At 42.2% G+C, this 23326-nt stretch overlaps 1 protein-coding gene across 3 annotated transcripts; it reads right to left on the bottom strand.

The window, feature by feature from the left end:
* Positions 1–935: 935 nt before the first annotated feature.
* ACOX1 (acyl-CoA oxidase 1) lies at positions 936–23244 on the bottom strand. Of its 3 annotated transcripts, none has more exons than XM_081804464.1 (14): positions 23025–23244; positions 22594–22753; positions 18237–18397; positions 8737–8844; positions 7798–7917; positions 7536–7651; positions 6981–7150; positions 5726–5888; positions 5102–5292; positions 4466–4645; positions 4260–4365; positions 3959–4102; positions 3598–3804; positions 936–2695 (listed from the first exon to the last, which is right to left on the bottom strand). In XM_081804464.1, exons 1-14 carry the CDS (start codon positions 23131–23133, stop codon positions 2645–2647), a joined length of 1986 nt encoding a protein of 661 aa, XP_081660590.1. In that variant the 5' UTR covers positions 23134–23244; the 3' UTR covers positions 936–2644. The 3 variants fall into 3 exon arrangements, with proteins under 3 accessions (XP_081660590.1, XP_081660589.1, XP_081660591.1); XM_081804463.1 differs by lacking the exon at positions 18237–18397 and adding an exon at positions 10805–10965 and having other exon boundaries at positions 23025–23237; XM_081804465.1 differs by lacking the exon at positions 23025–23244 and adding an exon at positions 10805–10965 and having other exon boundaries at positions 22594–22734.
* Between the last annotated feature and the right edge of the window lie 82 nt (positions 23245–23326).

Here is a 23326-nt window from a genome sequence, read left to right as displayed (position 1 = left end):
AAAATGGCTCACAAAAGAACCAAACTTATCTGTAGCACAGACCTGGCTTCTTTGGGAGTGCAAACTGGATCTGCCGCTGCCGACAAACAGGCATTCCTCCACTGGGGAGGGCGCGCTTTGCTTTATTCTTAGTGTTACCTGCACCTGATAACGTCATAAACCTGGACCTTAAAATTCTTCGTAGCTTAGACTTTTTAATTATGTGGCATTCTCTTTTCCTCGTGATAGTACAAATTAGGGAGGTTTTACTATATTCTTAGGTTACGGTGAATAAAGTACAAGACAATAATCCCAATGTTAATAAAAACAGTATCAAATATCAGATTTCACTTTTAAATAATACTCAAGGTGCTGGACTGAAGGTGGCTCTGTAGTGTCTACAACTTGCTCAAACCTGCCTAGAGAGATCCCAGATCTATGCAGCGGGATTAGGTGGGTGTTAATTCAAACACATTCAGATCCCAACTACAGATGTTCATCTGCGAATAAGGTATTTAACCACTAGTTTTGAAGCAATTCTACATTTAACAGGTCAATATTAAGCGATTTACTGTTATTTCCAAGAATCTGAACTATTGTCAAGATATATCCCAAAGAAATTAACACAGTGCTTGTTACTTCAATCTTAAAACAATTCCCAGTCAGCTCTCTTGGTGGAAGGATTTCTGCTGGCAATGAAAAGTCTCATATAACTGGTTTCACTGGGATAGATTTTATGTTGGGTCCCAAGGTAGGGATGACATTTCGCCTGAATTATACTACGTTCTCAAGACTGATTCTAGAACGGGCACCTGGGTGGCTCAGTTGGTTAAGCGACTGCCTTCGGCTCAGGTCATGATCCTGGAGTCCCAGGATCGAGTCCCGCATCGGGCTCCCTGCTCGGCAAGGAGTCTGCTTCTCCCTCTCCCGCTCTCCCCCCTCTTGTGCTCTGTCTCTAAAATAAATAAATAAAATCTTTAAAAAAAAAAAAAAAGACTAATTCTAGAACAACTGGTTTCATGAGACAGATGTCACAGATACAGTTAACAGGTTTTTTTTAAAAAAAAATCATGGGGCACCTGGGTGACTCAATCGTTAAGCGTCTGCCTTCGGCTCAGGTCATGATCCCAGGGTCCTGGGATCGAGCCCGACACTGGGCTCCCTGCTCAGCGGGAAGCCTGTTTCTCCCTCTCGCACTCCCCCGACTTGTGTTCCCCCTCTCACGGTCTCTATCAAATAAATAAATAAAATCTTAGAAAAAAAAAAAAATCAAGTGATGCTGTTTTACATCGATTTTACAAAAAACCTTCATTAGGAAGTACATGTTTAACCTTTAAATGTAGAATGATTTTGTAAATTAGATTTCAGCTCAAAGGACAATGTCACAGTTCAGATCAAGCTCCTAGAAAAAGACTGAAAACAAAGCCAATGTACAATAGGAAAGCGATTCTATGGAACTTGCATTTATCCTTTAGCCATAGTTTCGATGATTATATTGATTCAATGACTTACATCCAAAAACCAGAAGACATGGTTTGTCAAAGGAGTTTTCTGTGGTACTCCTGGGCAGAAGAGGTGGCCTGAGTGATGCTTCTATCTTTGTACGGCCAGACACTATGAGCTCCAAGCACTGTAACGGCTTATGACAAATGGCAGAACATAGAAAATCTGGATTGTTCCAGAAAAACCAGTTGGTAGGGACACCACAGTCACAGTAACTGCAACTAAGAGAGCTCTCCCTGTATACATTCTACTACAAAGGACCTGTGACCCCTTCTTGTTTCTTAGCATCTCTTCCAGGACAGGGCGAGGGGGAGGGAGATGAATCACCACTGATGGAGGTGCCATCAGTTGCCAAGTGTCAAATGCAGAGATGATTTTGCATTTTGCCCCTTCCCAAGAAGTTTTGGGACAAAGTGAGTTGCTGTGCTACCACACCGATGATTTAGGGATCCCTCGAATGGAAGATTAATTCCTAATGACACGGGACAGTGATCCTATGCTAGCCCTGCGCTGGCGTTCCCCTTGTGCTGGGAAGATGCTGCCGCGAATAGTTAGGTGGTAACAACAGGTCGGCAAAGAGGGGCAAGCGGGCGGAAGTCACGTCAATGTGTCAGGCACACATTTCACTCACGCTAAGTTTCCTGATTTGTTTCTTTCCCCGAATCCCTTCTCTTCAGTCCTGTTTCTTGGCCAGGGCCCATGGCAGGAGCGGAAGAACATTTAGCAAAAAGGTGGGAAGGGCTTGACCCCACTTAAAAAATACCTTTGCTTAAAAACACTTACAGATCCAGTGATTAGCAATTAAGAGGTGAAAATAACTAACTACTTAGTAGTTACATTCTACGAATTATCCGAGGTCATGGCCTACTGGGGTCAGCAGCACCACAGATTGAAGTCATGCTACATCTCTTAAAGCTCTTTCTGATGCCCAACAGGCCTCGTGCAGTGTTAATGGCACTTAAAACACATCCGTTTTTTTCATTTAATCTCTGAAATCTGTTCATTTTTTTCTTCATTTATAAAAAGAGGAAAGGGCTCAATTTATCATTTGCTCTATAGCTCTCTGAGTTTGGTCAAGATCCCAAGCAGCTTTGTGTGACAAGTGTAAGGGGTGTCGAGTCCAGCTCTTTCTGGAGCGAACTGCACTTGTCCCCACGACCCTTCAGAGCTTGGACTGCAGTGGTTTCAGGTACTTGAAGTAAGACGCATGGACCTGCAGGGAAGGGAGAGAGAAAGAATTACTGATGAGGGGCCTGCAGCATCAACTGGCACACTTTTAACTGAGAAGGTATCTGGGCCTTATTTGGATCGTGATCCAAAACACTGACGGGAAAAAAAACAAAACAAAACAGAGTTAATTGAGGAATTTGGACACTGGGTAGTTCATGACATGATTCCTATTTGGGGGTGGAATGGCACTGTGGTCATGTTTTCAAAAAGTCCTTATCTTTTAAGAGACACATACTGAAATATCCATGGATAAAGTTATCTAATATCTTGGATTTGTATCACCATAATCCCCAGGGGAGACGGGGGGGGGGGGCGCACCGCTTGGGGCAGAGGGAGGGGGGCGCGGGGCAGAGGGAGGGTTTTCAGGTGAAACACAATGGCCAGGAGATTAGTCACTGAGGTGTGACAAAGGATACACAGGGGTGTATTACAGTATTCTATTTTTGTATATGTTTGAACATGTCCAATAGTTACTAAACACTCAAGGAGATGAAAGACCTGTGTACTGTGGGAACAACCCAGTTTCCTTCTGAATCTGTTACTCAAAGTGACTGTCCGTAGAGGCCACAGGAGCTTCCAAAACGTTCACAGAGGAGGGGCGTCTGGGTGGCTCAGTCGTTAAGCGTCTGCCTTCGGCTCAGGTCATGATCCCAGGGTCCTGGGATCGAGCCCCACGTCTGGTTCCCTGCTCAGCGGGAAGCCTGCTTCTCCCTCTCCCACTCCCCCTACTTGTGTTCCCTCTCTCACTGTGTCTCTGTCAGATAAATAAATAAAATCTTTAAAAAAAACAACAAAACTTTCACAGAGGAGTCACTTCTGAGGTCTTTCCTGCCTTAATATGTAATGAAGAATTTCAAAAGGTGAAAAGACATTGTTTTCTTGTACCTCTGATTTGTTCAGTGGGGATTTCTTGGCCCACTCAAACAAATTCTCATACACATTCCCATCATAACGGCCAAGCACAGAGCCAAGTGTCACATCTTGAAAATCAAACGCATCCACCAAAGCAACAGCATCTGGGCGAATTGCAATCAGCAACTCCTTTATGCGCTGATTTACGTGGGTAATCTGAGACTCTGTCATGATACCTCCCTAGAAGAGATAAAACAAGCAAACACATATATACACGTATACAGACAGACATTCATATATATGTGCACACACACAACTATAAAGTAAACCACAAAGAGTTTTCTACCAAAAAACAAACAAACAAAAAACGGACTTAAATTCAGAAAATACTCACCTGAAGAAAATCCCCTGCCTTCTGACTGATTCCATACAGACAATACAAGAGACACAAATTCCTTAAGACAGCGTGGACAGATTTATCTTCAATTTTGAGGAGTTTTTCTGAAAAGAGCTTAACTACCACATAGTGGCAATGTGCCTAGATAAAAAGAAAACACCAGAGTGAGAGAACCTTTGAAAAAAATTCACCGCACAGCAACAAGGGTTTCTGCACTAAGAAAATGGGTTGGGACGGTGTGAAGGATGGAGAGGGAGAGAGAGAAGAGGAGAGAGAGAGAGGGAGAACTATCACTGACCTCGCTTGCTCGAACAAGGTCAACGGAAGTTAGGTTCCATGCTACCTCCTTGCTTTTTCTGTGAATCACTTCATTTTGAAGGTTTTTTGCAGCAACTTCCACCAATCTGTTAAGAAGTGAAAGAAAACCGGAGCTTGCAGGAAATGCCGGGCAGTACTCAGGCCCCAGCCCCCAGAGGCCCCCCAGCTCCTGAGGGGGGGACTCACCTGGCCGCACGAAGTTTGTATGCTTCCGTTAGGCTGTCGGGGCTGTCGATGTCCACCACAGCTGGCCACACTGCTACCTGCTGCGGCTGGATGCGCTGAGTGGGCAGGCCATTCAAGTAGGACACCATGCCGCACACCAACTTCCCTGCGTGCACTTGGTCGTAACTTTTCATCAGGAACCTAAAAATCACCAGTGCACATGCTTTCAGTAACTATGCTTCTCGTGAAACAGAGATGAACTCTTGCAGTGACTTTAAGCAACGTGATAGGTGTTTTGTACCCGCTCGGCCGACCACAAGATAAAGCCAGTGGGTCGGGATGGAAGGCAAAACCACCATCTCTCAGGAACAAATGTAACGTGAAGAGCAAACACGGGAACAGGAACTGATGAAGAGGACTCCAACATTCTTTTTTTTTTTTTTTTTTTGGAGAGAGCGTGAGGGTGGGGGAAAGGGGCAGAGGGAGAGGGGAGAGAGAATCCCAAGCAGACTCTGCACTGGGTACGGAGCCTGACGCCGGGCTCGATCCCAGGACCCTGAGATCACAACCTGGGCCAAAACCAAGAGTTGGATGCTTGACGGACTGAGCCACCCAGGCGCCCCTCAAACGTTTTAACAATACAAATCAGATTCTCACCTAGCCGTCTGCAGCATCATGACAGTGTTCTCTCCCTCAAAGGTGCAGGTGGGGGTAAAAGTGACATAGATATTTGGAAGGCCACTGCAGTGGGAGTAGCCATGTCCACCACACGCCATCCGACAGGCTTCGAGAGCAGCATTAGTTGTCCAGGAGGTGAAAGCCTTCAGGCCGGCAGTGAGGGCGTGGAGCTGGAGGGGGATGCACAGGCTGTCAGGGCGCGGCTGGCACCGACGGTCTGAGCCTCCCGGCAAGAAGCCCTCTCTTCCTCCCCTAACAGTGCTGGTCACTCGCCACATCACTTGCCATGCGTGCAAACTGAAGCACGGTCATCTCGGTGGCCTGAATTCATATTGTTCCCACACTCCCTTCCACAGTGCTCCACTTGGCAAAAAAGTCACCACTTAACGTTCCTTTGATTAATAAACAACCAACACAGTGTAGTACTTCTGAAACTTAAAAAACAAAACCCACGAATCTTCGTATCTGATTCACTTGCAATGAAAATAATGGCTGTATCTTTTGAGAACACATGGATTCTTCTCAAGAAATCCCAACATTTAGTTTTCTCTGGACATTATCCAACAGGCAAGGGTGCCTACAAGTGAATGAGGAAACACATACCTCAGGCAGTTCACTCAGATCCCCTTGGCCAATGTCCTCATTAATTCGATGGTAGGTCTCCTTCATGTACGCACCTACAAACTGGAAGGCATAGGCAGTGGCCAGGAGTGGGAAGAGTTTATACTGCTGGGTCTGAAAATCCAAAATCTGTGGTTCTGGTTCACTAAAGGATAGAGAAGAAACAAAAGTAAACACTTACATAGAACTTATTATGCACCAGATTCTGGTCTAAATACTTCGACATACTGAAAAGCTAGCACTCTCCCCATTTCACCAAGGGGAAAAAAGAGGTTAAGAACCTGCCTAAGGTCACACAGCGAATATGTGGTAGATCCTCACTTAATTGAAATCTAGGCTGTTTGGCTACAGAAAACCACGTTCTCAACCACCTTGTTGAACCGCCTAGGCAGAGAGTATTTTCTAGCTGTGAAGTTCATATCTATCTTAGTCTTTGCAGTATAACTAAGGAAACTATCTCATAGCAACATACAAAAATCAAGGTTAACTTCATAGAAGGAAAGCAATGATAAAGAAGTCTAACACACTAGATGGCTGAAAAAACTATTTTAACCATAATTTTGGAGAAGGCCCAATGCACAGAGTTAACCATATGACATCTAAGACGGTCAGCTCTTACCGATTTCTTTATTCCTTCTATAGGAGTTAAAAAGGTCATCAGGGAGTCACACTCAAGTGAAAGGCAGTAAGACTAACCTACGGCTATGAACACAACAGGGAGTCCCATTCATGCCATTCCCAACATACCCAATTCATAGCTGTTAGGAGCAATTAGGATTTTCAAACTGCCTTTAGTGTTCTAAAATTTCATTTATTTTTTTTTAAAAAAGATATTTATTTATTTGAGAGAGAGAGAGCACACTAGCAGGCGGAAAGGGAGAAGCAGGATCCCCGCTGAGCAGAGAGCCCAACTCAGGGCTCGATCCCAGCGTCCTGGGATCATGACCTGAGCCAAAGGCAGACACTTAACCAACTGAGGCACCCAGGTGCCCCTGAACATTTCATTTATAGAGCTCAAGTAATATTACTGTTTTTCTTAGGTTAAAAATAGTAAGGTGGCTATCCTCATCTTTCTACTTAAAAAAAGGAAGTCTAGTTTTTAAGGAGCAGACCCAGCATACTGCCACCTTAGCTGATTTTGCAAGGCCAATGCATATTCTCGAGATCACATTTGGGAATTTTGATATTTGAATGGGGTCAAAGGTAGGTCTTTAGCAATCTCAGATGCCCCCCTTACCCTGGCTTGATTTCGGACTGGTGCCTCACAGCGCTGTACCGGATGGCAATGGTGCAAGCCTTGGACAGAGACCGAGCAGCTTCTCCTACAAGGAAGGACCTGACAAACACCATGGTCCCGTAGGTCAGCTTGTTACTCACAGGTTTCACGTACGTGCCATCAGGCTTCACCTGGACAAAGAACATGGGACTGATGCTTCATTCTGTTAAACCCAAGTGGCAGTCTGTGCTCATGATTCTCAAAGGGTGGTCCCCAGAATGGCAGCATCTCTGGGGAGTTTGCTTGAAATACAAAACCTCATCCCCACTCTGATCTACTTTATACAGCCCTCCAGGTGATTCTAACGCATGCTAAAGTTTGAGACCCACTGGTTTAGCAAACTAGAATATGTTCTTTATACCTGCCAACTGCTCTTGATTTCACTGTCATTAATAAAAGCAGCATCAGAAGTAAAAATAGGTTATTACCTTCCAAAAAAACACACCCTTGCAACCCCGTGGTTATCAACAGCCGCTGAAACCCCCATGTTTGACACCTCTGCTCCTCCAAAGATACCTGGGCATACTTCATCAGCATGTTTTCTCTGGGAATACGATAATTGTCCATCTTCAGGTAGCCATTATCCATCTCATCATAGCCAAATTTGGGGCCGATATCTCCCACGGTAATACCTACCACAGATGAAAGGAAAGTCACAAGGTGCTTGTGCTCTGCAATTCCCGGCCTGCCCTGGCCTCTTTCATTGTGTGCTATGCTTTTTGCAGAAGAAAGTGATCGGTTTAGTTTTTCATCTCAACAGCAGACAAACAATTCTAACCTGGCAAAGGCTTATGGGTCCCAATTTCACGAATAGGTACGATGAAGGCATGTAATCCGTAGCATTTCCCCTTAGTGATGAGTTGGGCAAGAACTATTGCATGATTTGAAGTCTTCCCAACTGGAACATCAAAGAGAACAGGAGAGAGAAGTGACCAAACCTTCTTACACTTTCAAAGGACAGAAATAAAAGATGGGGAAAAACTGTATGTTAAATACCAGCCTCCATCGATAAAGTGTACCCAAGAGGCTTACAACAGTACCACACCCAGTTTTCAGAAAGAAATTCACTTAAGCTGATAGTCATTAAAATTTATTGAATTTTGGCAAAGCAATCCTTCATTCTATATATATAAAAGCTTTTATACACATTTTATTGAGATATTATGGACCTACAACATTTCTAAGTTTAAGGTGTACAGTTTGTTGATTTGATAGTAATCCTTCATTTTAGGAAAGACTTCACTAAAAAAAAAATTAATCAGAAAGACTTTACTTTCTTTTCTACTTATTTCTCACTCATTTACATAAAATTTTTTAGGATAACCATAAAAACATTAATTTATTTCCTTTTTCTCCCTTAATGAAGTGCTTTCTAAAACAGTGGCCACTAGCCACACACAGCTGTTTACATTTAAATTACTTATAACTTATAACCACACAGGGAAGACTAAGCTGCTTTACATGGTGACTAAGGAAACTGCGCTAATGATGGGAATATTCAAATGCAAAGTTCAGAGTGAGACAGCTGTCCCTTCTGTGCCTTGTAAATGGAGGACAGGTCTACAACAAGCACTACAGGAGACTACCAACAGCCGAGAAGAGCCTTCAGAGCGTTTCCTACATTTCAAAATGATATTCCCATAGAAGTTCTACATCCTAAACACCATCTTGTAATAACTCGTCAAAACATCCAACAAATGCTAAAAAATTCACATACGTCCGCCAGGCCACCACTTGATGGAGGTCACAGTAGGGCTGTTGAGAATGAACTCCTGAGTTTCAGGATCGTAAGTGGCTGTGGTTTCCAAGCCTCGGAGATGAGTTCCTAAGGAAATAAGTTACATTCACCTTGGATAAAATATGGGAACAAATAGGCACAGGGTAAAATCTCCTGCCCTGTCTTTTCAGCTCTAGTATCTCAGAGAACAACAAAATCTAACAAAAACAAGATATTTGTAGACGAGCTACAAATAGTTAATAACCGATACAGATACTTCCCTATACTTTTTTTTTTTTAAAGTAAACCCAATATTGGGCTCGAACTCATGACCCCGTGATCAAGAGTCACGTGCTCTACCGACTGAGCCAAGCGCCCCATAATTTCCTATATTCAAACCAGGCAGTTCCTATCAAGGTGAAAATATAAATGTCAAGCATGTTCTATTTCTATACTTTTTAATTAATGCACCTCTATTTAGATCAACCAAAAGAAAATATAAAGGCAGTTTAGAATCGGATTTTCACAAGATCATAGGATAGGAACCTAACAGGGAAGTTAACTGCTCTTTTAAAATAACATCTCTAAGTTTAAATGTGCCAATTTCAACTCATGTATGGTGTCTACACACCAGTTCAACATTCTGGGCTTCTCTATTTACAAAGATTAAGGTAAGAGGTGACAGAAAGAGACTTCAGCCAAAGTTCTTATAAATTAAAGACTTACTTCAGAGTGATTTCTAGAACGGAAAACCAGACTTCAAAAAGATACACACTATGGGGAAAAAGACCTGGAACAGTGACCTTTTTTTTGGATTTCTAAAGGTCCGGTAATAAGGTCTGAGTGCACGCTGCGATTTCCAACGCCAGGCCTTAACTTCGACCCTGGCTGGTTCATTACTGTGACTAGAAGAGTTCCCAGTGTCATGTTTACTGGAGATGGACAAAGATTCACGCTTTAAATCCTAATACAAATGTGCCAAAATTCTTGGAAAACAGTTAACAGAAAAATATTCTAAGTGACACTCCCTCTAATATACTATCCAGAAGCCAATGCTGAGAACCTTTTTCCAAACTGCTTAGATAATTCCAGACCTCATTAAACACTTAAACTTTGAAACATTTAGAAACCTCCAAGTTGAGGAACAGAAATGGCCACTTCATGTGTGATCCACAACCTTCTCAAGTACATGTGAGAATCAAGGAACCAGCCACTTTCAGCAAAGAAGTTTTTACAGGAAAAGAAGTAACAGAGTAACAGAACAGATAATGACAGAATGTTTGCAAATGCACAATGGAACCAAACAATACTCCACTCTGGGTCTTGTAAAAATCCTGTAAAATACAATTTAGTACCAAGAGCCAAATTAGCTATAAAATTAAGATAAAGTTGCACAGAAATGAGAGCACATGGCAAATATACATTACATTAGATCAGTTCTGAAATCTTGAAATAGGAAAAGAGAAGACAGAAGGAAATGAAGAGCAAACAGAGACACCAATACAGACCAGATTAACAGGGACAGCCACTCCCTCCAAAACAGCTTTTTTTTTTTCTTTTTTTCTTAATCTTTGGCCAAGCTACCTTCAGACCTTGAATTATGGTTCTACAAGCCACTCATTTCCCTCAAGCAAGTCAGAGAACACCTGTACTACTGATCTGTGTTTCTTCTGGAATTTGTGCAAGTCCATTAAGGTATCCGTAGGAAAGGGAATCAGATCGTACCGAAGAAAGAAAGATGGGTTCAGATGCTACATGCACACAAATTCTACACAACTCCAGTGAACTTGAAAAGCCACTCAGTAAATAAATCCTAACTTGTAATTCTTGACCCACTGAAAGGGAACCATGAAAAAGAATAATCAGCATATCTCTGTGACAACATAACCTTTAATTTCCACTGACCAAAGCCACGTCTATGCCAAGACCCGTATATATAAAAAAACCTGGCTTCTGCAGAAAGACCACGGTACGTGGATATGCCCTTGCTAACATACAGTGGGCTCTCCACATACGCTAAGCCTGCAGAGCCCCGCCCAACCCAGAAGGTAGACTGAATGCACCGTACCATGGCCCATCTCTGTCTGGGCGTAAGTGCCAATGATCTCCAAGTTCCAGGCGGGCATGAAGAAGCGTTCCTGCTGCTCCGCGGTTGCCTGGTGAAGTAAAGTAGGCAAGAACATGCCCAAGTGGAGATCCAGAGGCTCAGGCCGCCCTCGGTGCACAAAACTTCGAAGAAACACCAAGGATGGGCATTTGAGAGAAGAGTCATCAGGTGTGAGAGAATCAGCAAATGTGAACAGAGTAAGGGGAAGGAGAAAAAAAACCTGTAAGTATGAAGTTAGTTGGGTGGACATTATCGTGGGCGGGAGCACTGTCTCTTTCTGTATTACTTTAATCAACTCTTGGCAAATTTCATTTTTCTTAAGTTGGCAAGAAGTTTGTTCTTACGCTACTCAGCTCTTAAATAATCAGTCTTGGTGAGGATTGGCTACCGATTCCAAAGCCTGTGCAGCATAAACATGCGAGTCGGGCAGAGGAGTCCAGCCTTACAATTAAATCAAAGGAAATAAAAAATTTGAAGAGGTTGTACAGGATGGAGAATTTAAGTTGTACAATTATTTACTCTGATGAGAATGTGAGACAGGAGAACTTTGTTCTCTCAGACGGACAAAATGATGCCCCAGCCGACAGGTTTTCCTAAAAGCAATTTCAGTAATGCTTCTAGGCTGGAATCCTTCGTGTTTGTTCATAAAACATCCAGCATAGATCCACATTCCCTACATAAATCTGGTTCTTTTTTTTTTTTTAATCTGGTTACCAGCCATGCCCTACTGAAACAATTTAATACAAAAATTGACAATGCTCTTCACCCACTGATTAGTATCAGAAATAAAAGACATGCAACTTCTATTAGAGACCATTAATAATAATTACAAATAACATATTCATGCATAACAAACCAATTATGTGGGAATTATCACTAATGATAATAAACATCTTAAGTTTTTGTAATTCTGAATCCATTTATTTATTTATTTATTTATGACTGAGCCAGACAGGTGCCCCTGAATCCACTTTCTAAAGTCATTCTTTTCAACTTAAAATTTGCAGATGCCTTAGACTTCTGTGTGAATTTCTTTCTAATAGGAAATAGATTGATATGCCTTTGTTATCCTTCCACATCACTGGCCTCCCATTGAACTTCTAGCTCTAACTTAACCGACTCTAAATTGCTCTTATTATTCTCTTTAATTATCTTAGAAATTAGCCTATGCAACCTTTCAGTTTTAAAACCTCTCAATTTGGGGGCACCTGGGTGGCTGAGTCATTAAGCGTCTGCCTTCGGCTCAGGTCATGGTCCCAGGGTCCTGAGATTGAGCCCTCCATCGGGCTCCCTGCTCCGCAGGAAGCCTGCTTCTCCCTCTCCCACTCTCCCTACTTGTGTTCCCTCTCTCGCTGTGTCTCTCTCTGCCAAATAAATAAATAAAGTATTAAAAAAAAAACACCAAAAAACCTCTCCGTTTGTCCAGAAAGTAAGGTGGAAAATAACCAGGGCACACTGCTCGGGCGAGGGCTGATCAGCTATGTCTTCCAGTTGCGTGGTTGTGCTTTCTGTTACCCAATCACAGAAAAATCAAAGACTGTGTGACCCATGTGCTCATTTTATAAAGAAATTAGGCTGAGGTGAGTTAAGTGCTTTTAGATCAGGAAGATAATGGCAGAACGAGGACAAGAATCCTACCACCCAATCACATCTTCTGGTTAGGGAAATTCTCGTGCAAGTGCAACCAGGACTGAGCACAACGATGAGGACACCAGAGAGACCAAGGAGAGCTGCCCAAACCAGAGCAGCTCTCCTTGGAAGTGGCAAAGGGAAATCCCCCGTAACACGTTAGCACTGGTGGAAACTGAGTGAGAGGTCCATGGAATCTCTCTGTGCTATTTCTGCAACTTCCTATGAATTTATAATCATTTCTTTTTTTTTTTTTTTAAAGATTTTATTTATTCATTTGACACACAGAGATACAGAGAGGGAGAGAGAGAGCATGAGCAGGGAGAGAGGCAGAGGGAGAGGGAGAAGCAGGCTCCCCGCTGAGCCAGGAGCCCGATGTGAGGCTCGATCCCAGGACCCTGGGATCATGACCTGAGCTGAAGGCAGACGCTTAACCATCTGAGCCACCCAGGCGCCCCTATAATCATTTCAAAATAAAAAGTTAAAGAGGGCACCTGGGTGGCTCAGATGGTTAAGCGATTGCCTTGGGCTCACGTCATGATCCCAGGGTCCTGGGAATCGAGTCCCGCATCGGGCTCCCTGCTAGGCGGGGAGCCTGCTTCTCCCTCTGCCTCTCGTGAATAAATAAATAAAACATTTATTAAAAATATAAATAAATAAAATAAAATAAAATAAAAAGTTAAAGAAACAGTGGAAATCCTCCAGATAAACACATTCGTGTGATGAGAGAGTGCTTCCCCTCACAAACAGGAATGCCACTGCCTCTAGGTTTTATAAGAATGGTGCCGGGGTGCCTGGGTGGCTCAGTCGTTAAGCGTCTGCCTTCAGCTCAGGTCATGGTCCCAGAGTCCTGCGATCGAGCCCAGCATCGGGCTCCCTGCTCTGCGGGAAGCCTGCTTCTCCCTCCCCCACTCCCCCTGTTTGAGTTCCCTCTCTCACTGTGTCTCTCTCTGTCAAATAAATAAATAAAATCTTTAAAAAAATAAAATAATAAAATAAAATAAAAGAATGGTGCCTAGGAAGAAAAATCAACGTACACCTGGGACCTGCCAGGAGCAAACTGGTGGATCCAGAACTGAACCCCGTGGCCTGGGAAGGTCCACTGTTAGCGCTGGAAGACGACTTTGCATTGCTAGAACCCAGAGCGATTCCTGGGGAGGACGGGCCACTCTGAAGCAGCCCACCAGACTCATAGGAGGGGTCTGCATCAGTGTGCTGGATAACGGAATGACAAATGTCAGCGTTACCACAAAACAGTGAGTGGGGCAGAGATAAACTACTGTAATCAGAAACCCTTTGAGACTGAAGAATGTTTTTAGGAGAAAAAGGTCTCTTATGACAAGGGTAAGGATTATATTCACAAGTGGATGAAATTTAGACATGTTATAAGGAGAAAGTGACCTGATAGTTTTTTTGACTTAAATCAAGTATTTGTTGCAAAAAGTTGGTTATGTATGCATGATAAAGATTATATGTTATTTTTAAATCATTTATTTTAAAATTACAAAGCACCAACATTTTACTTTGGTGAAGTGCTACAGTCAATTCTTTTAAAACCATTAACACCAAAAGGCTTTCCCAGTCTCTCCCTCTACATGAGACGGGGCTGTCAGCCAATGCTGAGGACAAAATGATTAGATTAATAATACATAAGAAAGGAAGGACTTAAAATAGCATATCCGTGGACAGCATGATTATAATCCTAGGAAATCAACAACAAAATACCATCAATAATGAATGAATTTAGAAAATCTGTAGGCTCTAAGGAAGAAAAAAAAATCAACTGCATTCTTATCCATTAGGATGCTTAAAGCAGAAACCTCAGTAAAGAGAAAAGCAATTTAGAAACACTACAAAATATTTAAAATTTGTTATGTAACTTAGCTCAGGATAGTAAAGATTTAATTAGGAAAAATATCAATACCTAATAGGATGAATAGAAGAAGTTATACGTAACAGTCAAGAAATTGCTAATTCCTGGTTGAGAAGTCAGTCCTTTATCATAATAAAGATAGTACTTCCCAAGAAATACAAGGATTTAATGTAACACGGATTTGAAATTCCTGCTGAATATAATTTAGAATTTGACAAATTAAGATCGGAATTTGCCTAGAAGAGTAAGTATACAAGAACACCAAATATGTAGGTCTTAAAATATAACAACAGCAGGCTTATCCTATCAGATTTTTAAATATCTTACAAAGCAACAATGAACCAATGTTTATGATATTAGGAGATAAACAAAGGTACTAATCAATATATTTTTAAGGTTCCAGAAATAAATTGAAACAATAAAACTCTTAAGAACTGGAAAGAAAGGGGGAAAAATACTAGTTAATAAACATACAAATGGTGGGATTCATTCATCATTCTATACCATATACAAGTCAAAGCATTAAACATAAATCAAACAAACAAACAAACAAACTGGAAGAAAATAAAGGAATAATTATCCAAGATATGGGGGAAAAAAATTTATACCTACTCAGAGAAGGATGCATTCAATACATAAAGCCAAAGCGTTTAACAAAACAGAAGGCAATACAAAAAATACTTGAAGGATACAACATATTTATAAGATCAATGTACAGATTCTATTTAATCAATACGCAAAGGAGAAAAACCCAGTTTATACACAGGAAATACAGACAGTAAGCCCAAACATCCAGGCTCACTGGCTTTGGAAAATTAAAACTTTAACTCTTAGCTATATATTAAAGTAGCAAAAAAAATTAAAGTAACCACATTGATGGGGCTTATGGAAACACGGTACACTAATAATTTGCTAAATATACTATAAACTTGTTCTGTGTTTCAAGAAGTCTTCACTATGCAAGAGCTATAAAATGTTCAGTCCTTTCAATGCAGTAATTTACTTCTGAGAAAGATATTCTGAAGGCATAACCCTAAAGGTCATAGTTTTTGTAAAGAAGTTTATATTGTTATTAACAATCATGGTGGGGAATTCGAATAGCCCCAAAACCTAGGGAGCAAGTCTCATGGGAAGTCCAACAGGAAAGAGACTCACTCGGAAGAAAGAGGACAGGAGACAGTAGGGAAAATACAGGGAGAAAGGCTAGTGACTTACACGGTGCCGTTTACTATTTGTCTATTTCTCAAGTTTCAAGGGAAGAGAGGTGCTTTGGTTCGTATTTGAGCACTGGCGATGGGAAGATGCTGACATACTGCACCGATCTTCAAGGACGGTAACTGTATTGTCTAAGCTCTAGTTTCCTGATTAACAACAGCAGAAAACAAAGAAGGAGAATTGCTATAAAGTGGCCAGAACTTGAAGTGACCAAGTATCTGTGAAGACCAAGCACACTACCCGCTTTGGGACCCGGAGAAAGGTACGGTCAAGAGGATTATTGCTGGACCACGGTCCACAGACAGTCCCTTCAACACCAGAACCCCTGGGAGAGGGTGCGCCCCTCAGCCCAGACTTCTGCCCTTGAATAAGGCTCACAGACCCAAAGACCAAGTGTGTGTCGGATTTCGTGTGCCTCTACACACAGGTGAGTATTTAGAGGAGGGAAGAGAGAAAAGAGATGACGGAGACTTCGTGCAGGGGACTGAATTTTAAGACCCTTCAGGATCCTGGAAGGAGCCCGAGCAATGCTGTTGTCTCCTCACTTCTCAGCACCTACCTAGAGCTGAAAGAATCCCAAACTCAAAGTTATAGCCAATTCTGTGACACTTGAGATAATCACTGTTGGCCAGTCAACATTCTGAAGTCTCTGGCTTGAACCATCAAACCTCCATCTGCACAAGTCGCTCTATTTCCAGTCTCTTTGACGTTGAAGGACTTACTATTTTACACAAGGCTATACTGTCACAGGGTGCAAATTAACCAACAAACTGACTGGTGCCCCCAGAAAAGAACAGCAGTGGACGAAGCACAACAAACAGCAATGTGAATGGACGAGATTCCAGCGAGAAAAAAGACCTAATCTCACAACTCCGTTCTCTAAAATATAGAGATTAAGACAAAGTTGGTTCAAATACAAGAAAATATCCAAAAAAGAGAAGCAATAAGGGAAAGAAAACTAATAAAAAAAGCAAACTCACCCAGACCAACATAGGACCTCAGTCCAATTTCTGTGCTCCTCAGACCAGAAACTTCAAGTCCTCGCTACTTCTCTTTCAAAATTTAGGGCAAATATACATTTACAACATACTTTATAGAAGCAGAAGGGTGAGACCAGCGAGACATACAATCAAACCCATTTAGCCTCAGAATAATTTACATCTTTATGCCTCCTATGAATAGCACTGACTATAAGTCAAATAAATTTCACAATGATGCATACTTAAACAAAAGAAGGGTTCTGTACCACAAAGCTATTTAAGATTACACACACACACACACACACACACACACTCTCATACACTCTCTCTCTCCCTCCCTCCCCCAGACAGGAAGACCTCTATGAGTGTTATATTCCTTCCCTTAGGAAAACTTTTCTTCAGTCTGCTTATTTCAGTATTGGCCATCCTGAAGCAAAAGTCTTGGGTGTTTTGGCAGGGTGTTTGTAAGATAACATCACAACCAGAATCTGCAGTTCTCATGGGGATTGTGATAAAGAACATTTCCTTAAACCATTTCACCCATCAAAAAGCACCAAATCAAACACAAAAATGAAGTTTTCATGCTATTTGCATCTCTTCCTCTTCTCCTTATTTACGTAATGGAAGCCTTATGATAAATTAGGGAATGAGACTGGGCAGCTCAAATTCAAAACCCCCAAACCTCCCAATGGCCTTGTCTATGAAAACAAACTTCCTTCACATTAAGACCAAACACAAAACTTTTTGAAAGGAGCTGGCCATTTATAAACAATTTTTTTTTTTAAGTAGACACCACGCCCAGCATGGAACCCAACACGGGGCTCGAACTCATGATCCTGAGACCAAGACCTCAGTCGGTCACTTAACCGACTGAGCCACTGAACCAAGAATGACTGGCAATACGAAGTCCAAAAATATGTAAAGAAAAAAAGTATAATAAAAAGACTGCTCTGGGGCACCTGGGTGGCTCAGATGGTTAAGTGTCTGCCTTCGGCTCAAGTCATGATCCTAGTAGGGTCCTGGGATCGAGCCCCACGTCTGGCTCCTAGCTCAGCAGGGAGGCTGCTTCTCCCTCTGCCTCTCCCCCTGCTCAGGTTCTCTCTTTCTGTATCTCGCTGTCTCAAATGAATAAATAAAATCTTTAAAAAAAAAAAAAAAAGACTGCTATAATCAAATGAAGAGAATCATGAACTTTTCTCCAAACTGCCTTATAAGCCTGCTAGTGGGCAAAGAAAGAAAGAGTAAGACACTTAAATGCTCTAACCCTCTGCCCCCCCCCTTAAAATCCCCATCTTTAGCTTCATTAAAGCAGAGAGGCAACTTCCAGATATTGCTAAGGCATTAACACTCTCACGAATTTCCAACAAAGTCTCTTTTTATAATTAGACACCAACGCTTAATTCTGCCACATTTTCAATCCCATCTTTCCAAAATGCTCAACAGCCATTAAAATGGGATATATGCAGCAAGGGTAAAAAGGCTTTTAGAAGTAACAATGAAGGATGTTTCAGGCTAGAGTCTTGGACCAGTTTATGGGGAAATGACCTATGAGAAAATGAGAAGCTGAATTTTATTTAAGGCTTAACAACTGAAAGACAAATTAAAGTGTAGCAGCAGGAAAAACCAAACATCAGGAGTCATTTATCAGTTTAAGTCCTGAGATGGGTTACCCACTGACCCTCAAATGTGGACTAACCGTGGCCCATTTCCGTCTGGGCGTAGGTGCCAATTATCTGGAGTCCTTTGGATGAAAGCAGCCATTTCTCTTGCTGAGCAGTGGTGCCCTGATTCAGCAAGGTAGGAATAAACATGGAGAAATTGAGGCCCACAGGTTCCACAAAATTGACCAAATGCACTCTACAGGAGAGAAAAGAAAACGATCTCAGCCTTACTCTAGAAACTGCATTCTACCACCCATTCTTGCCAGACAACCATGGCCCTCAGGATTGAGGCTGGGAAAATTTCAACCCTTTTCTTAAGAAATTAAATGTAAAATTTACCATTTTCCCACCTAAAAGATCAATTCCAGTGTTATCTACTCCCTCCCTGCCCAAGTCATTTCAGGGCCAGAATTCTTTAATTCTACACTTCATCCAGGAAGCAAATTCTACCCAAGTTTTAGCCTAAAAATCCCTTTTGTTTTTTTGTTTTTGTTGGTGTCATCTGTTGGTTTTATTGGATTCTTTGGAGTGTGTGTTTGCTTTATTTTCAAGTTTTACTTGTTTTGAAAATCAAAAGGAACTCCATAGAACATTTGTAGAGCTGCTAACAAAAGCTTCTAAAGAATGGTTTAATTTTTCCCTAAATAACCAAAGCAAACATCCAGGATAGTAAATACATATTTCAGGGCCAAACCACAGATCTCTAAAGGTCTTCAGAGTTTACAGGTGGGGAAGTAGAAATGTGAGAATGTTAAACATTTATCTCTGATGGTCTTGATATTCACTCCAGTTTAAGGGAATTCCAATCACACTGAAATTCTGTCTTCAACTATTTTCTCGTAAAACACAATCTGTGAAATAGTCAAAATACAAATCACATACACTAGTCAGCCCTGGCTACACTGTTAAAGATCTTAGGGGTGTCTATTTTGTTCTATCTATATATATAAAGAGCTCAAAGTACAAAGTAAGTATCACCTAACTGGTCTTCATGACTCCTCAAGGAATGAGGAGGAAGCAGTGTCACCAGTTTATCTTGGTCTGTCCAGTGAGCACAGCCTGAATTAAAAGAAAGGGGAAAGGCTGCCAATTCACTTTTGGGGAGGTCCTAAAACCAATCCTACCACCTTTAGGTTCGAAGATCACTTTTCAGGGGTGCTTGGGGCAGACTGAACCATCTAAGGAATGCCTGCATCCAAGGAACATAAAAAAATGCCTTTTTAACCCGGAGGTTCCATAATTTTTACACCAATATCGAATATCAATTTAAACTGAATGGAAGGAGCAACAAGAAAAAGGAGGGGTATGAACAGAAGAAGTTAGCTTCCAAGTAACTTGGATCAACAGGAGTTTACTGCTGCTGGACGGTAGAGAAGTGACGCCCCGCCTCACCGAAGTGGGAGTCAAAGGCCTGATGAGGAAGATAAATGTGGATATCATTCACTCAAAGGCAAGAGCCCTACAGCATTCCCTAACAATTATATTTTACTAAAATAGGAAACGAACTTACAAGAGTTTCTGAGGAAGAGAAGTAGTAGTTTAGGTATCAAAAATGGTGGCAACATAAGACACTCCTATTCCCCGGAAGGGAAGTGAGGAGGCTGTGGGGTTATTTGAAATAATGATCATGACACAATATAATTCTAGGAAACTCAGAGGGAAAAATAGGTGACACAAAGACTGTCGAATGTTTATGTTAATAAACATACTGAGATTCTTTCGAGTTCAAAAGAATTTGAGAATTTGAGAGTTTGAAAATCAACTCATGCACAAAATCTCAGTCCTTGTTTTTAAATTATGTTTAATCCCTCCTGAAGATGCTTTTCAAGGAATCAGCTTTAAAAACCGAAGGAGAGTAACAAAAACCATGGCTGATCCTCATTAGAATTTTAAATTACTCTTAAGAACACTTCACAGTTTTCTTTTCATAGTAAACAGGAGAGTTAAAAGACAAAAATTACAGAAGAGGAGATTAGGAAAACAACTTTTACATTCCCCAAACAGCAAGGGTTTTTTTTGCCAAGGCCTGGAGAGAACAGTTCTTTGCTCAAGTTGAGAAATCTCAAAGTATCTTACTAATATTCCATCGACTTCAAGACAGTCCCATATATGAATTTTGAGATAGGAGAAATAATTGTAAAGAAACCAGTAAATGCTCAAAATCCCCTGAAAGAGAAATATTACTATATTTCATCTGTCTGGCATCACCCCCCCCAACTTAGCATTTAAGAAATCAGGTGCATCTCACAAATAACGGGAGGTCATAGTTAACTGGCAGCACTTTTTCTTTCTTAGTGGTACATGAAACTCAGGTGTGAGCTACCAATGACGGTGGGCTTGGATTCAATGGCATTCAGTAACTGCCAAGACTAATTTTCAATCCCCTTCTCTCTCTCACATAAATTGATCTCCCTGTCCTATCCTAGGTATACTGGAAGGATGTCAAAGGTGTGTTAAACTTTGTACTCTAGGGGCACCCAGGTGGCTCAGTCATTAAGCGGCTGCCTTTGGCTCAGGTCATGATCCCAGGGTCCTGGGATCAAGCCCTGCATGAAGCCTGCTTCTCCCTCTCTGCCTGCTGCTCCCCCTATGTGCTCTCTCTCTCTCTCTCTGCGTCAAATAAATATGTAAAATCTTTAAAAAACAAAACAAAACAAAAAACCTTGGTACTCTATATTCCCCAAACAGCAAGGTTTGTATCATAAAAAATGACAGGCAAAACAACTGGCTCATGTCCTCTGCTCTTTAACCCACATAAAGGAATTTGCTCTATTTCATTGCGACTTCACTCAACTCTGCTTACACTCCATGAACCACCACTGATTATGAAATCTAATCAATTCTGAAACATACTGCATCAACTACTTAAAAGTAAAACAAAACAAATCTCTTTTTTTTGGGTTGTTTAAAAAAGGATAAAATCTTCCATTTTTGAAGTTTACCTAAAATCCAACTCAGGTGATTCAGAAACATAATCTTCTAGGAGGTACTCTACCTCAATATCCCCACAGCTTTGAGTTACAAATTTCAAAAGTAAAAAAGAACACTTGGAAATTGGTAAATACTTTGAGTTGGGCTACTAAAAATAAGTAAGTCATAATTTTATGACTAAAAGGGAAAGGAATTCTCAGGACAGTCCTAAGGACCAGAATAAATTATTTCATCCTCAACAATAGTAACCAGGTCAGACTGAAAAAATTAGATACCAAACGTTTTAGAGGCAGTAGAATAAAGGAGAAATTTCCATCACTACATAAATGCAGAACTTGTAGCTTTACATGTTCCCTTTTTCTTGGCTCTTGAATACACACCATTCATATCATTTAATCTTTATTGATGAAAATAATGGAATTCTTCTAAAATGTTGAAACCCCCCAAAAAAGGAAGTGCCCAGAAATGAATGAGAAGTGTAAGAGAGCATACAGGCCAAAGAAATCTTGTACTCAGATCATGTAATTAGAGTGTTCATTCAGATAAAGGCAAAAAAAAAAAAAGTGCTTACTTTTATTTCTAATTAAGAAACAGAACAAAACAAAAAAACAGATGGTCTGGAAAAAGAAAAAGTACAGACTCTTTCCAGCACTAGTACCAAGGCCTGATTTTAGGAGGCCTCATATGCCGGAGAGCCATTTAAATAACACTGCCACCAGATTCAAGAATGCTAGGTTCTTAAAATATTTTCTATTCACTCTGAAGTTTGACTCATGTTCTTCATCTACCCCACATTGTCCATTGTCCATCAGTTTAAACTCAAGATCTACACTCTCATATGGAAATATAATCTGTGGGGCACCTGGGTGGCTCAGTCGTTAAACGTCTGCCTTCGGCTCAGGTCATGATCCCAGGGTCCTGGGATCGAGCCCCGCATCAAGCTCCCTGCTCAGCGGGAAGCCTGCTTCTCCCTCTCCCACTCCCCCTGCTTGTGTTCCCTCTCTCGCTGTGGGTGTCTCTCTGTCAAATAAATAAATAAAATCTTAAAAAAAAAAGGAAATACAATCTGTTATTGCTCCAAAATATTGTTTGGTCTTGCAACCAAAAATCGAATTCAGCCTCTCAATTTAGCAAACCTCCTTGTTACAAAGAGCAAAGGCATTTTGCAATTTAAATCACTCTACACTGAGATGTCTGGGCCAAAGGAGTTAGTAGGTACAGATTCCTGAGAATGAAAACTGCAGCCTCTCCATTCATGCTCAGCATTCTACAAACGTCATCCCTTTAAAAGACTTAAATACAAAAGTAAACACTAGTTTTCACACACATCACTGGTAAGTGGGGTGAAAATAAGCAGTCTGAGTCTTCCAACGCCGAGCACGATGAAAAAGGACACCACGGGCTGCGCGTTTAAATTAAGGTTTGGGCTTGGGCACTTAATCTAGGCTAAGGCATACCTACTTTTTAAACCACATGATTTCCTCTGGGTCCGCGATGCCAAACTCCCTCATCTTCTTCACCATGTTGGCACTCTTCCTAACAGCCACCTCGTAACGCTGGCTGCGAGTGAGGAAATTCAAGTCCTCGTGCTGGAAGTCTGGGTCATTCAGGATCAGGTTCTCTGCAAGGGAGCGAGAGGGCATCAAGAGGAAGACAGAAAGTCAGGGCTCTGTGACACCTCCTTGAATCCCAGCGGGTTTTCGGAGCGCGGGCTCGGGAGGGACGACACCCCTCACCCCTCCACAGGCCGGCCCTGGGACTGGGGGTCCCGGCTTCCCCAAAGCTGAGCCAGGCGCTGCGGCCCAGGCTCCACAGCGCCCCCGCGACGCCTCATCGAGCGAGTCCAGAGCCGCGCTCGGGGAAGGAGGGAGGCCCGGCCCCGCCGCCCTCACCGATCTCTCGGCGGCGCCGGGTGTTCTCGGGGCTGCCGTCCAGGACGTGAGTGAGCAGCTCCGGGTTGAAGCTGGCGGCTGCCCGCTCCCTGCGAAGATCTTGGTTCATGGTGGCGACACGCAGCGGCGGTGGCGGCCCGGGTCAAAACGGCGGCGGCAGCGTCGGCGACGGGTGTCCGCAGCTCCAGCGCGGGTCGGACCCTGAAAGCAGCCCCAAGACGGCGCGAGGCCCCGCCCCCGCTCGCCTCGGCCCGCCCCGGCCCGCCCCTTCTCCTTCACCGCGGCCGGTGGGCGCGCTAGCG

This window comes from Leptonychotes weddellii, chromosome 15 (assembly GCF_054177405.1).
Source record: "Leptonychotes weddellii isolate Sample4059 chromosome 15, ASM5417740v2, whole genome shotgun sequence".
Taxonomy (NCBI): domain Eukaryota; kingdom Metazoa; phylum Chordata; class Mammalia; order Carnivora; family Phocidae; genus Leptonychotes; species Leptonychotes weddellii.
The sequence above is the reverse complement of the archived record's forward strand: the minus strand, read 5'-3'. Positions and strand labels throughout refer to the sequence as shown.

Coding starts and splice junctions, on each gene's coding strand:
- ACOX1 (XM_081804464.1), bottom strand. CDS start 23,133: ATGAACCAAGATCTTCGCAGGGAGCGGGCAGCCGCCAGCTTCAACCCG. Junction 18,398..22,593: donor GAAATCATGTGGTTTAAAAA/GTAGGTATGCCT, acceptor TCTCTCCTGTAG/AGTGCATTTGGTCAATTTTG. Junction 4,646..5,101: donor ATGATGCTGCAGACGGCTAG/GTGAGAATCTGA, acceptor GGTGATTTTTAG/GTTCCTGATGAAAAGTTACG.